At 40.8% G+C, this 14,896-nt stretch overlaps 1 protein-coding gene and 1 long non-coding RNA gene across 5 annotated transcripts in view; both read right to left on the reverse strand.

The window, feature by feature from the left end:
* The window catches only part of LOC132326196 (uncharacterized), a 35,181-nt gene extending 31,563 nt beyond the window's left edge, over window positions 1-3,618 (reverse strand). For all 3 annotated transcript variants that reach the window (XR_009486167.1, XR_009486166.1, XR_009486165.1), the window contains exons 1-3: window positions 3,112-3,618; window positions 2,941-3,017; window positions 154-260 (exon numbers count right to left, since the gene is read on the reverse strand). This is a non-coding gene — a long non-coding RNA (uncharacterized LOC132326196). The remainder of the gene's footprint in view (window positions 1-153; window positions 261-2,940; window positions 3,018-3,111) is intronic.
* Window positions 3,619-13,878: 10,260 nt separating this feature from the next.
* SNCA (synuclein alpha) overlaps window positions 13,879-14,896 on the reverse strand; it is a 63,752-nt gene continuing 62,734 nt past the window's right edge. For both annotated transcript variants that reach the window (XM_059844105.1, XM_059844106.1), the window contains exon 6: window positions 13,879-14,511. In XM_059844105.1, the coding sequence (XP_059700088.1) occupies window positions 14,479-14,511 (33 nt within the window). In that variant the 3' untranslated portion in view covers window positions 13,879-14,478. The remainder of the gene's footprint in view (window positions 14,512-14,896) is intronic.

The raw sequence follows: 14,896 nt of genomic DNA on the forward strand, positions 1-14,896 counted from the left end.
CCCACCTTCCAGCCACCAAAGCCCCTAAGTCTCTGCTGAAAATACTCCCAGAGACTCTGTCATGCCCTTGACCTTCTCTGTTGTGCTCATCTCTCTACCAGTTTGTACCATGGAAGTGAAATGCTCCAAACATACTTTCTGGAGGATCCTTACCAGGATTCATCTTTGCCCCTTTCCTTGCTCTCTCCATGATAAAACTGATGAGAAAATCCTTGGAGGTCCCACCTACCCACAGCACCTTTGCTACAGTGCTCTCTCACCTGGAGAAAGAAATACACTGCATTTATCTTCTGAGAAACAAGACTGACCATAATTCTGGTGCACAGCTGAGCAGTATGTAATCCTATTTATTATTTGCAATAGTAGACTGCAAGACATTAACCAAAATTTAAGCTTTTGGGTGCTAATGAGAGCAGGCTGGCAGACATTTTATGAAGTTTTCTTCACATTTTTGATCAAACTCTTAGCAAAGAATATTAAATAATAACAACAACCACCATCATCATCAACAACACAAACAAACAAAACCCCCAGTCCAACAAACAATCACAAAAGAGAATGTTTCATGTACTTCAGACTTAAAGAAGCACTTCTCATGAATTCAGCAATGCTGGTCAGGTTAAGATACATGTTGAAAACAACATATAGCTGATGCAAAATGCAACAAAAGCTCTTCCCCTCTGCTAAGGGCACCTATAAAACAGTTTATCTGTTTGAGTCATCTCAGTTTTTCTGATGGCATCAGAGGAGACAACAAGTCTGCCTCCTTCAGACAAACCACTAAAGCTAGCAGATGAACACTAAATTCAAGCAGAACCCATTCTTCTCTTCTGGAAGGATTTGCTAAAGTTTCTGAACATTCTTTCTACATCTGTATGCACAGAACTGAGCATTTAGCATTTTCCTTCCCTTTAAGGAATATTACAGGGCTGAGCAAGTGTCAGAATGTTATGCAGCCCTTGTCACTGACAGTATTATTTCATACTGTTTTCTTAGCAACTCCTGCTGAGATTCATAAACTGTTTGCACATAAGGATTACCAATGAAGTTCAGTCTCATTCTTCAGCCCCCCTCCAGCCCACAGTGCAAAATATAGCTGTACTTTGGATTTAGAAGACTGACTAATCATGCAAGATACCTATCATTTATCTATGGAGAAGGCAGCAGTTTCTACAAGAGGATTCCTGCAAGAGGATTTTACTCCTTTGCTCAGCTCTGTGTCAAGACAGAAGGACTATTCTGTGGACAGGGAGATAATCAAGACATCTAATCACAGAGTTTCAGAATGGGAAAGGCTGGAAGGGAGCATTGCTGGGGTCATCTGGTCCAACCCACCTGCTCAAGCAGTGTCCCCTGGAGCAAAGAGCACAGGATTGCACCCAGGTAGTTCCTGAATGTCTCAGGGATGGAGACACCCACACAGCAAATCAGAGCCTTCAGTCCCAAGGGAACTGTCAGCAGGTTTCAATACCCTACTCTTTAGAAAGACTGCCCACCATTAAGAGGTAAAGGATTATTGATCTAGTATTTATAGTATGAATCTGGGAGAAAAAATGCACCTTAAAGTGTTGCCTTAACCTAAGTTTTCATATCTTGGTACTGAGTCCAATAAAAGTCCAATAAACCTGACGATGACACAGCTCTCTTGGAAAAACTTGGCTAACACAAGTAGCCTTTCACAGATCAGGTAGTTATCCCTTCCAGGCTGTATTTTATAGTCCCAAAATATTTGGTGTTAATATTCAACCTCTATCAACAGTATCAAAGCAACATAAGAAAAGTCCTGCTACATTTTCACACATTTTCAGGTACAGAATCTTTTTTCAAAAGCCTCTGTAGATAAGAAGAGACAAAGTTTAAAGATAGGAAATATTTGTCTGGGCATCAAATATTTGTTTGTGCAGCCTTTACAAAGAGCACATCTGGAACAGAAAGAGGAAGAAAAGTCTTGCAGAAAAGCAAACCTCAAATAAATTGGTTGCATGTCAGAATCTGTCAGCAGTGTGAGTCATTCTGTGCTCATTTCCACTGTAACAAATTATTGCTTTTCCAGATTTGAATTTTCTCACATGCTGTTTTGCTACAGCACTGCACGAAATAACCCAGCACTGAGCACCCCACTGCAGGAGTGCCACATGCAGTTTATCATTAGCAATGTAATTTTGGCAAAGGATGGATAAGGGTGGTAGTGGAATGCATGAATGAAGCAATATAAAACAAATAAACAACGTGCAGCAGCAGCAGGTGGATTCAAAACAAGCAGCAGGCCATCATTACAGTAGGCTATTTTACACTGAGCCATCAGCTTGAGTGCTGCCTCAGTTTGTCAATGTTGCTGCCATCAAGCAGCCACTTATTTTCCTATTTCTAAACATGGTAGTGGCCACAGCTGTTCTGAGAGGGAAGATCCAGATTTTCAAGCAAACAGAGCACACCTATGGGCAGAGAAGACAGAGTATCACTGTGTCCCTGTTCTCCCTTTCCTGACAACAGACCTTCCCTTCAGCAGTTCTGCTGTGCTTGCTCAGCCTCACTACCATCCTCTCTGCATGCCTCCTCTGTTCTAGCCTTGGCATGGTTGCTGCAAAAGCTGAAAACCACTCCCTAGAAGCCCCAGCAGAAAACTGTGAAATATCAGTGAATGCTGGACTTTGCCCAAACACCCAGAACTGCCTTGAGCTCCAGTGTGGGGAAGAAGAAAAACTGGGAGTACACAAGCAGACAAAATAAGGAGGCTTCTGGTTTGAAAAGGACAGACTGGAAGATATCCCTTGCAGGGCATTTCTCTACTGTTTTCAGAGATTGGAGGAGAAAGACCTGGCTTCACTCCCACACCTTCCTTGGCACTTGCCACAGGGTTTTTAACTTGCTGAAAGAATAAATTAAAAACTCAATTAAAAAATTGCATATCAAAAGCATTCCCCACCTCAAAGCACATACCCTCAGTCTCCTGTAAATTGACTGTTGAGGTAGTCCAAGGTGAGTGTGACAGGGAAGAGGCTTCCTGAAAGTCAGAGCTGATGCAAGAAATACAAACTCATTAATATGAAATGAGATTTACCTGGTACAAAGTTAAATGATTGGTTCCAGAACAGCTTAAACAGAACATACCTCTTTTCTTCCCTTCTAGCAGATGTTTCCCTCTGTGTTACTCACTACAAGTAACAAAAAGATGACTTCTAATCAATACTAATTTAGAAATCAAAAGCAATCTCTGTGGTGTGATTGCCCAAAAGCACTGGGCATGCTGCAAAGACAAGAACCTACTCCCAAATAAAAAGAAAAACCAAGAAAATCTTCCTAATTGTGTCCACAGCACTGACTCTGTCCTGACATCACTAAAGCTAAACACCTGTGAGGACAGATTTTTAAAAGTGTTTAGACAAGGCTTCTATTTAAATACAGAGGTGAAGCATCTTAAATGTTAGCACAGTAACCCTGACTTCCTGGAAAAAATGCTCAGACAAAAGGTTGTATCTATCTGTAACCCTGATATTTGTATTTCTGCTTGTCCACCAGCCCAGGACCTAAAGGCTTGACCTGGAAATCCCCCAGCCTTCATCATCTGCACAAGACACTTCAGGCTGCATCTGCACACGTGCCAAAGGAAGCAGAAAATGGTAGAGCTGTTATCTGGTGAATCAATTGTTCAAAGGTCTCAGTTCTAAACAGACTGAATGCTCCTCAGCTCCTTCTCTGACAGCCTAAATAACACATTGTGTTTAAGGGAAGAAAAAACCAGGTGTGTTGGTGCTACAAAACAGATGAGAGGGTTTTGGTGGTTCTTTTAGGTCCTTTTTAATAAGAATCCATTTGAAAACAGAACATAAATGATGACATATGAATAACATTCCTGGTAGGGTTTTTCAAGTATATTCAGACATGGCCCCAAAAGGTGATGATGGTTTTTGAGATACCCCACAGCACGGTTAGACTCAGCATTTGGGGGGTCATTCATGTAAAATAACAGTAGTGATAAATCTACAAATCACCAGAATTGGCTGGGGGGAGGGAGGTAAAGGGAGGAAGATCTTGTGGTGGCATCCTAACAAAGTGAGGAACATGCTGAGTGCTGGCTTATCTCAACACCTGATGATTAGCTGCCAACACTACTCCTCAGTTTCCCCACCCTTTCCCCAGCAAATGCCAGAACATTCCATTGGAGGGTCAGAATGCAATCCCCAGCAGGTCAGTCTAAAAGCCAGGGTTTTTTTTCCAACTGAGTATGAAAAAATCTCCCTCACGCTTAAGCCCATGTGATCATTGGCAAACAAGGGACTGCTGCCATTTAAAACAAAAGTATTTAACAGCCTTTCTTTGCAATGTTGTTGTTTATTTGTGTGGCACTGGGAATATGCCAGATGTTCTAAAAAGCCACAGAAACTCACCTCCCTTTCAGCTTTGTAAATAGCAGGTAATGCATTTACATTCTTCGTCAGGTTTGTTTCTCCAGCTTGGTCTTTTAGAGCCCCTTCACCCAATCACATCTAGGGCCTGAGGATGCTCTCCTAACACCAGCAACAAATAATAGCTGAAGCCCCTGGGATTTCTGAAACTACTGAGAGGTGAAACAGGCTGCCAACCTGTCCAGAGTATTTACAATCTCATAAAACCCACAAAAATGACACCAGCAAGCTGGCTGATAAACTGTACATGACAGCCACAAACACTGATCTTCCTGCAACCAGTATCATTAAAAATGGCACTAGAAATACATCACTGTGTCAAACTGGATGAAAGCCAACAGGAAAGTGATAGGTCCTTCTGTGCTTCAGCACGGCTGAAAAAGCTTTTCTCAATGATAGGTGAAGCCTTGCATAGCCATAAAAATTGTAGAAAGTTACTTTTAAAGGTAAATCTGATAAGCATCAGCAGAGAGAGAGGCAGAAATCTGAAGCCCCAAAGCAGAAATGTGAAACAGGAGGAGGAAATGCCTTCTTTTAAGATTTTTGAGCAGCAAAGTACTGTGCAAAGCGGGATTCAAACAACAGCAAGGTGACTCCCCTTCTGGAAAAGGAAATGATATTGACAAGTGTGAAAATAAACTACTTGGATTTCAGTGAGCAGATTAATTAAATCTGGCCTCTGAGGTCTGGCTGACTTTTAATTGTCCCTATAGCTGAAAATGGATTTTGCTCCTCTGGGCATGTTCACACCTGGTTCTCACCTGGATCATTTATTCCAAGGTTCCCTCTTGGCTCTGCAAACCCAATCTCACTACGCTGTGACATGTAACTAAAATCACTGACATAGAAAAATGCCTATGGGGAAGCCTTTGCAGTGCTGGTTTCTATCCTCTATCTCTGTGACTCTGTTTCCTTTCAGATGGCCAAGACTCCTACTTAATGGCTAGTAATGTGCCCAGGAAAATACATATGCTCATAAACCACCTGGTTTTGAAATAATATAAATGGGAAAGGCAAAAATAGAGCAGATTTCCTTTTAAAAAATCAGCACATGTCCTTTGTACTAACCCTGCACTTTCTGTACATTATGTCTCCAAAGAGATTGCACTGGGAATCAGGGATGGGCAAGGCTTTGACCTGATAGTCAACACATCTTGGGCTTTGTAACTGAACACTGTAAGATCAGCAGGAAGACAAGGATAAAAGTTAAGGGAGAAAATAGACCATTTTTTTGGCAAGAGTGTTCTGGAAATAACGTGAGTGAAATTCTTCCCAAACCCTGAAGAAAAAGTCTAGGAAGGATGTACTCCAACTCCAGACACTTGAGCACACAGTACCAGAGCTCAGACTGGACTCTTGCTGGCTCAATCAACAAGTTTGGTGATGACAGCAAGTCTCAGCTCTCCTTGATCCCAGGTGTCACAGGGGTACAAACCCCAGACCTGGGATCAGCACGTGGCTCTGGCACGATCCCAAGTCAGGGAAGATGGAAAAACAATTACCTTCAGGTACCTTGGCTGTGAACTGATGCTGTGCAAATCAATTATATCCACGGGAATATTCATGTTCCAGTTTATTTAATGGAAAAAATAGAGAATTTTTTGCATGTCACATCTAACTGAGCACATTCCTCGCTTTCAAGTTAAACTAAGAAGTCAGAAGAAAAGACCTGCTGTTGCTCTTTTCCACCACAGAATGGTAAGCGAAATAATTTAAAAAAAGTTTTGGTAATGTACCCCTTTAAAAAACATCAGCCATCTACAAATAGTATGGCTTGGTGGTTTTAACAGAAATACCTGCATGTCAACAGGGAAACCTGCAAACTCATTCTTTTACACTTTCCAGTTCAGTTGTCTTGATCTTGTCCTGTGTTTCTTGAAGTCATGAGAGCCAGTTAGCCCTGGTAAAAGACACAAAAAGTGTGACAGGAGAAGTCAGAGGAAAAGAGACATCAAACTATGGCAACTAGCTAGCAATTAATTTCCCATTCCTTATCTTCTACTGTTGTATTTTGTCCACATTATTAAATGAAGTCAGGGTAGCTTCAGAACTAGCAGTAATAACACCTCTCAGATCAGCAAGCACTTTACAAGAACAGCTATTTCTGGTTTAAAGTTGGGCTCATAAATTCAGTTGAGGTGATTTCCCTACCACAACATCACGAGCAAATAGCAGAATTTGAATGAAAGTCTGCCTCTATATCCTACATCACCAAAGGATGCCCTTGTTGTGCCAATGTTGTGGGATCTGTACTTGCCCACTGATTTAGTTTTCTGATGTCAACCTTCATGTCCATCACAGACACAAAAAGCTGAAGGCACAGCCCAGTACTGGCTGCGCTGCTCCTGCAGGTACTAAAGAAACAGCAAAGCAATACTTCCCACTTACCTCCAGAAAGCACCTGCTCTTTGCAGCATCACAGTCACACACTCTTCTTCCTTTCCCTCCCTTTTCAGTTTCTGAAATAAAGTAAATCCCACTTAAAATGCAGCATCTCCTCTGGAATTTACATCCCTGTCAGCCAGGTGGAGGTGGAGCTGGTTCAGGCACTAAGAAGGAGATAGAGCTGGGAACACACAAATATATCATTTTAAACAATGCAAAATTCTTTGATGTTGGGTAAACTAAAACTTTTTTTTTTCCCCCCATGACAGCACCTGTGCTTTGTCTAATGAGAAACCTGGCAGGAACTTAGGCAACAAAGGGTTGAAGTAGCCCACAGGGACTGAGAGTTGAACTCTGCTCCAACACCACTCCTACCATTTTCCTGAAGATTTCAAAAGGGTCTCCAGAGACAACACACTTGACTCTGTTCTCCTGACCTTCAATTTAACACTATTATCCTTTTACTTCACTTAAGTTTCAGTAATATTTAAGGTCCTATCAAATAAGGGAACAAACACTCATGGAAGAGTCAAGGACCTTTCCCTCCAGCAACCTTGTGATGTGTAAGACAAGAAAAAGCAATTAAGGAGAGAGAAAAAAGATGGGCAATTTATCAACATATTAAATGCATTATCTCACCACAAGCTCTCCTCTCTTCACCAGCTCTTGCCTTTTGGATCCAGAGGGAGCGAGCACTTGTGTTCTCATTTCTAGACTGACTTGCATTAGTCAGCTAACATCCTCCCAGGAGCTGCCGTGCCATCAAGCTGCTCTGCTAGCACTCATCTATTCAGCTGTATAGTCAAGCTCAGGATAATTCCCTTTATTTAAGCAGCATAGCTTATCTCCTTATGAGAGAGAGACAGACTACCCCGATGTAACATGATTGTTTGCGTGATGGTCTACCCTTGACAGGAAGAGCTTGTTGGCATCACACAGGAGCCAAGGTCCCACTGGCACCTGGGTTCAGAAAAGCCATGCTGCTCTTAGGAGCAGAAGGTTTGCCAAAAAACTCCAGTGTTGTCACTGGAAATGCCAGGGTTTCTGGGCAGGGCGGTTTTATTACCACGCTCAGTTAAGTGGAACTGGCACTATGACAACTGCTTCAGAAAGAGCACTAAGTACAGTGTGGGGGAGAAAAAATGTTGGATCTCGACTGATGGAGCTGTATCATCCAGAACTCCTAGCCCTGGTGTAGTAGGGTAGTAGCAACAGTGTGTAACAACAGAGAATCTTTATTACACAGTGTATGTCACTGTAAAGGAACAAATAATGTCAGTAATGCTGCACCGTAGGTAAGATAAGCCACTTACACACTTATGTGTTATCTGCAAAGCTCTGCTAATGCAGGTTTGGGCTGTTAGTTGTGAGGCTTGAATTGGTATGTTACCTAGTATTTATATTAAATGCCTTAAAAATGGATTCCTTGAATTTGGGATAATCCCCCACCCTTGAAGACAATTACTGAAATACATTTACATATACTTGAATACACTTACAATACTTGAAGACTATTACTAAAATAAACTTCCAGTATCTAATGACAGTGCATACACATACTGAACAAGTACAGCAAGAAAAGACTTATCTGTCTGTGAAATGCAGAGTACAGGAGAGCTGTCACTCTAGTGCACAGCAACTGCCTTTGCACAGACTCTAATAGACTGGAATTATCATATTTGAATTTTTGAGCTTTCACAAAACTGAGAATGAAAATTGAAGCCTTTCAAAAGTCCATTTATTTCCCACCTTGGAACACCCAGTTAGTTATTAAAATAAAATATATATCACTCTCTTGCTGCAAATCTGGGCCAGAAAGGAACTGGATTTTGGAATGGGAGAGCTGAAGAAATAGGAGGAATTTTGTTTCAAGGGTTTTGTCAGAGATGCCACCACTTTCCTCTGCCAAGGAAAGTTGACACTTAGTGGACTGAGATCACAGATTTAATTTCTTTTTGGCCTTATTATGTGTTGCTTGTAAATCACTGTTCTTTATTTTCTCACCATTAACATGTTTTCCTATATTACACAACAGCACTGTTATGTCTTCTTGCTAAGGCTGCTCCTTTTGAGATTTTTCTGCTTTTGGGATAATGTAGCCATTTTAGGTTTTAGGTAATGCAGCCATTTCAGCAGGATGCTATCTTAACAACTGCTAACATTAGATGACCATCTTTGTTATTTTTGCAAGGATTCACGGAATTTTACAACTGAAATTCACATGAATAAAATGCCTGGCCAAATAACAGAGGATACAACCCTAAGGGCATGGTGCAGTTTCCTCTTCTGTTCAGGAGACTGATAAAATCAGATTTCATACTTTGGGTTTTTTTTTTTTTAATTCATCTATTACACTCAGTAAACTGCTTTTGTTTTTCTGGTACAGAGGATTTCAGAAAAATAGAAAAGGATAAAAATCCACGTCTCCTCAAACAGCACAGGAATTCTGGCTCATGGAGAGTAAAGCATCCCTGTTCTCAATTTACCTGGCTCCTGGAGGTGCCAGTCCCTGGAGTGTTGTAAAGCCATGGATATTTTCCATCATTAGCCTCTGACACCAGAAGCAGTGCCTGGGGGAGTGAGGCAGAACGAATGCCAACCAATTCCCAGCAAGGCTCTCATGCCTGGTTGTCTCCTCCAGCCTCCTCAGCTGCCCTTGCACAGCCCCTGTGCCTCCCCAGCTCAGTGCCTTTGGGCACTGCCTCTGCCTTGCCTTTGGCTGCAGCAGGGCTGGAGCACAGCAAGGAGGAGACAACCTGTCCTCTTCTCAGAGGGAGGACCAAGGACCAAAAACCCCAGCTCTGCAGACATGCTTACAGCCTCACCACAATGTACTAGACACACTGGCTGGAGTAAAATTTTGCAATGAAATGGACACTCAGCAATGGGCACAGGGTAAGATCTGACCTGCTGGAAACTGAGCAGATTATTGGAGATAAAGAAACCAATGGACAGTGGTGAATAGAAAGAAAAAGAGAAGATGAGGTATCCCAGCAGTTGCCTTTTCATAAAACATTATTCTGGTTAAATTTTATGCTTAATCAGTAGTGTATGGATGCTTTTGGCTTCCTGTGAAGAGCTCTCCCATGCTGCAGCTGAAAAACACACACTTGTAATCTCAGACACTCACCTTTTCTGCAGAAATGTACCCTACAGATGTATCAGCTGCTGGCAGACTCTGACCTATGCAGAGCTGTGAATATTAGTGGAAAATGATGAAACCCCCCTTTAATGCATCCAGTGGAGGAAGAAGCATTTGTGAAAGCATTTATTCCACCATGGGAGAAATCTCATCTGACCTAGTTTCCTATTCTGTTTGTTACCTCCTGGCTGTCTCATCTGAGGTTCCACCTGCTGTTTCTCCATCTGCCAGTCTTTTTCATACCAGAGGAACCTTCTGAGTTACATGTTAAATGTCAGGAAGGCTGGAGAAAAGCTGTTTATGTCTGCATTTAAACAGATTTCCATTAAAAGTGCTTCATGGAGACACTAAAGGCTAAGATGTCATTTGCATTTGGTTATTGCAATTCACAGGCAGGCCTGCTTGTGTGAAAACTCATGCTATTATTTCAGAATTTTGTACACCCAAGCAGAATGACCATACCCTGTGAAGTTCATTGTTAGTGTCTTTTCTAGTAACATTGAAAGCCTTAAGCTAGGGGCCAAAAAGTTACCAGATAATATAGTTAAAGCCCCTGGAAACCAAAACCACTTACCTCCTAAGCTATTTCAGAGCAGAACACAAAGAGGTAGTTTGGATTAATGTGTGAATAAACATCACTTACCTTAAAAAGGAATTAACTCTAAGGTTGCAATACTTAAGGGCAACCACCCCATTCAAACCCAGCACTTGAGGTGTATTTTGCCAGCATATAAAACCACAGCTATGCTGAAAATGCCCAGTAAGGACTAAACTGTGGGACTATCAAGATATTTATCTTTGCTTTTCTGTCACTTCTGCTATTCATAGATACTTAGCAAAGAACTTCCTTTACTTTCAGCAAGTTAAGGATCAGGGAGCATCACCTCCATCACATATCATCTGCCTGACAAAAAAAGTACTGCATAGCCAGTGGCTCAGGAAACTCCAGAACCAAGGGTCTCAGCAGTTATTTTCACACAAAAAAGCATATAGAAGAGAAGTGGAAACTCATCATGTCAATGCAGACTGCCATACAAAATTTGTAGAAGAAGATCAAATGTATACTGGAGCTACAGCTGTCCTAACACACCTATGTGAAGCCAGCAGGAATATTTTCACAGATTTCAGTAAACTTTGGATCAAATCTTAGGGGCAATTAATTAGTCCTATTATGTATATTAAGATTTTATGAATATGGGTAGGCAGACATTTTGTACCTGTCTTCCATTGTGCTCATGGAATTCGTTCAGCCTTTAAATGGACAGCTGTGGATCTTCCAGTATCTCATCTTGGAGGCTTGACTACGAGTTTGCTGCAGCTGTTTGACCCACTGTCCATTTCTGACCCATCCACAAGAGCATCCCTGGGCCTAGACTGTCCATGCTATGAAAACCAGGATGAATAACATCTGTGCTTCCTGGAGAGATACAGGCCTGTTACTTTTCTTTGAGTTTATGACATTGCAATTTACCTCAATTTGCCTACAACTGTCTTGAGGGAATGAACAAAAATCTTTGGTGGGGAGAGGAAACACTTGAAATTCATGATATAAAAGTCATGTAACACAAGTATTAACACTATGATTTACAGTAATAAAAACATTATTACAATGTGTTTAATTAGGAACCATTACAAGACCAATTAAAGTTGTCAAAATAGAACAAAAAAGCAACATGTGTTTTTCCCCTGGAGGAGTGGGAAATGGTGAGGCTCATTATTAACTCTTAATTAGACAATAGAAGATTGCTTTTGCTTTGAGTTAAAATCCAAGCTCTCAGCAAAAAGAGCTCCGAGTTATATTCCTCTCTGTCAGACATGGTTTAAAAATTCTTTAGCACACCAGCAGAAGCATTTTTTAATACACAGAGTAGACATTTTTACAAACCTGAATTCCACAGTATCTATTTAGTTCAGCTTTAGCACCCAACACAGTTCTGACATTTGCAACCTTTATGCCAATATCCATCTCACTGCAAAAATTAAGACACAATGACATTTGGTTTACCTGGAAAGGATGGTCAGGCAGCCCTTAAAGGAATCTAATTAAAATGCAGCTTGTTACCAGAGCAGTGCATCACACTGTGCTGCCATAGTAACCAGGGTCCCATGGACTTTTGGGGCCATCTGAGGGCATGCTTGCAAGAGGCACACGAGAACCAAACTGATCACCTTTGGTACATTTTAAGTGACCTAAAAACTCCGAATGATTTGCTGATATTACAAATGAAATAAACTAATTAACTCTGACATGTTCAGACAAGAGACCAACCAGTCTCAGAAACAAACTCATTACTGTTCTTTATGATAGAACACTCCCCACAGCTTATTTAAGAAGTGCACTACTTACTTGCAGCATGTGAGCAACCAGTTTTAATTGATTCCCTGGTAAAGAAGCAACAGAGAAATCAAGACCTGGGCTGTGAAAGTGAAGATGAACAACAGAAATACATATTCTATTTAGACTGCCCTTTCCAGTGCTATTTTCTGAAGTACCAGGCACAAGACTCATCTCAGTTGTTGCTTTTGATGGATGATTCCCTACTGCCATACTGGGGGTGGGGAAATCACACTCTAGTACTGAGCTTTTCTTTCCAAGTCCTCCTAGAACAGAAAGAGCCTTAAAAAAATTAAGGTATACATAAAAGCAGTATCTTACCTTGTACCCCATCTTGATATAATTTTCCAGGAATGCAACAGATTTGTAACTGAGGCATTCATTTTTCACAGTAAACATGTCCAGGTCAAGAAAATCTTTGATAATCACCTGTGAAAGAGACTTCGACCTGTTGGTGGGTTGCTACAGATTACCATGAAAAATTTCTGCAAAAAAGCACAGGACTTTAGATTCTGCTGAGCAATTAAACCATTGATGAAAATACCTGAAAGTTGTCTGAAATGTTCAAGGGAATTTTTCATTGCTTTGAAGAAGAAAACGAAACAAAACAAAAAAACTTGATAGTAATTCTTCAGAAATAAGTCAAAGTCCTGAGAAATATTGGGTTGGGACTGGGGGATGACTGAAGCACTGGTATTTTAAGCACCATGAAACCAGCATGTTCATGTAACTTTGGCTCACAGTGCCACATCATCAGCTCCCACTGTCCATAGATGGAATGGAAACACAGTTGCAAAGATCTATTTCATGTTGGGCATGATAGTACCAGAAAGGTTGCAGAAAGTCAGAAAGAAGCTCAGTTGACCAACAAGTTGGAGAAGTTCATCCTCCTTGGATCTGTGTCTCTTTTTGAGCACACCAGTAACATGCATTATGTGGTTGTGCCTAAGTTTCCCCACTTTCAAAACCAGACAATGATATTTACCTGTTACCCAGGACACTGAAAGGGGTAGTTGCAAGTTAAGCTCAAAATCCTACTCAAGACTAGAAAACCTTAAACACAAAACCACTTCAGGTTAGAGCCAACACTTCATCCAAAATAACAAAAAATAAAACATGATAGAAGTAAAACCATTTCAACATTTAAATCTTTATACTGTATGGAAAAATATCCAGGCAGCATGTGCCTAAAAATAGACAGCAGACTGTACTTCAGCAAAATGAGACTTTATACAAGACAAATTCACTGCAACTAAGCCATCACTGTAAATCCCAGCACTTTAACAACCTTGGAACAGTAATTCCTCAAAGGGCCTCCTGATTTCCTGATAATCTGCTGCAGCCCATTATTAATGGCTTCATTCACTTTCAGGTTGCCCTTACAACAGCAAGTTTATTAACCTACAAACAAATCTATCTGTCAGCAAAGCTGCACCCAGCTGCAGTGGCAGCCCAGATTTTCTCATTCTTCATGGATTTTGTACAGACTGGGCTTACATTTTCTGATTTTGCTTCTCCAGTTTCTTCAAAAGAAGCAACACAGCTTGAATGCTTCAACAGGGGCTTTTGGAAGGGAAAGGCGGTGTTAGAAATCATCACTAACTTAGAAATTCCTTTTCAATGGGTTACATTTTATTTGCTTCAGTTGAACACCATTATTTACAGACACAAGTTAATAAAACACATCACAAAACAATAAAATTTCAACAGCTAATATTTATAGGTGCATAGTTCATGCTCAATTACTTTTTTTATATGTATAATACATACACATATATATAAAGCTCTCACAATAAGTCATCTCTGCACAGAAAGAATAGTGATAGGAAACAAATAAAAACTGTATCTTAAACAATATCAAATTACTGACAGCCTATCAACAAAACATGTACAGAATTAGAAATAAGCAGTAGACACTTAGGTGTTTTCACTTAATGTTTTCTTTTTTAACTTTTAAACTTGAAGCCACAATATCCACAGCACAACAATGACCCTGCCAACCAGCTTTCATTTCAGCAGGAGGGAAATGCTGAAACAAGGTGGATGCAGTCACAGATACTCCAATCATTGCTGATGGAAGACTTCAAAATACACCGTAAAAACTGTAAAAAAATTGAACGACTGGGCACATTGGAACTCAGCACTTGTACAGGATGGGATGTCTTGAGTAGTTAGTAGACTTCAGGTGATAGGAAGGAAGGAAAGGACTCTCATGCTTCAGGCTCATAGTCTTGATACTCTTCCTATTGAGGGAGAACAGAAATCAACACTACTGCTATTTTAGATGAAGACATCCTATTTTCTCTATTCATTCTACTCCTGATGGATTCTATGCCCAAATATTATGGATTCTCATGTGACCAGGCTATGAAATGTATTTGGGTTTTGTCACATTTCCCAGATTCTGTACAAGTCATGGTACTTAGAGGAGAATTAGACTTCTACAGTGATTAACACACCATTCAGCTGATGCTGCCAGGAACTCCTGAGGCCACCCATGACAATTCACCAGGAGAGGAAGGAATACTGCTTCTGGGATGAACAGCACACCAGGTGCTGAAGATCCTCATGTGAGTCAGCAAATCATTTAAAGGCATGTTTAACTATGGCCACATGAGCAGCATCCAT

This window comes from Haemorhous mexicanus, chromosome 4 (assembly GCF_027477595.1).
Source record: "Haemorhous mexicanus isolate bHaeMex1 chromosome 4, bHaeMex1.pri, whole genome shotgun sequence".
Taxonomy (NCBI): Eukaryota; Metazoa; Chordata; class Aves; order Passeriformes; family Fringillidae; genus Haemorhous; species Haemorhous mexicanus.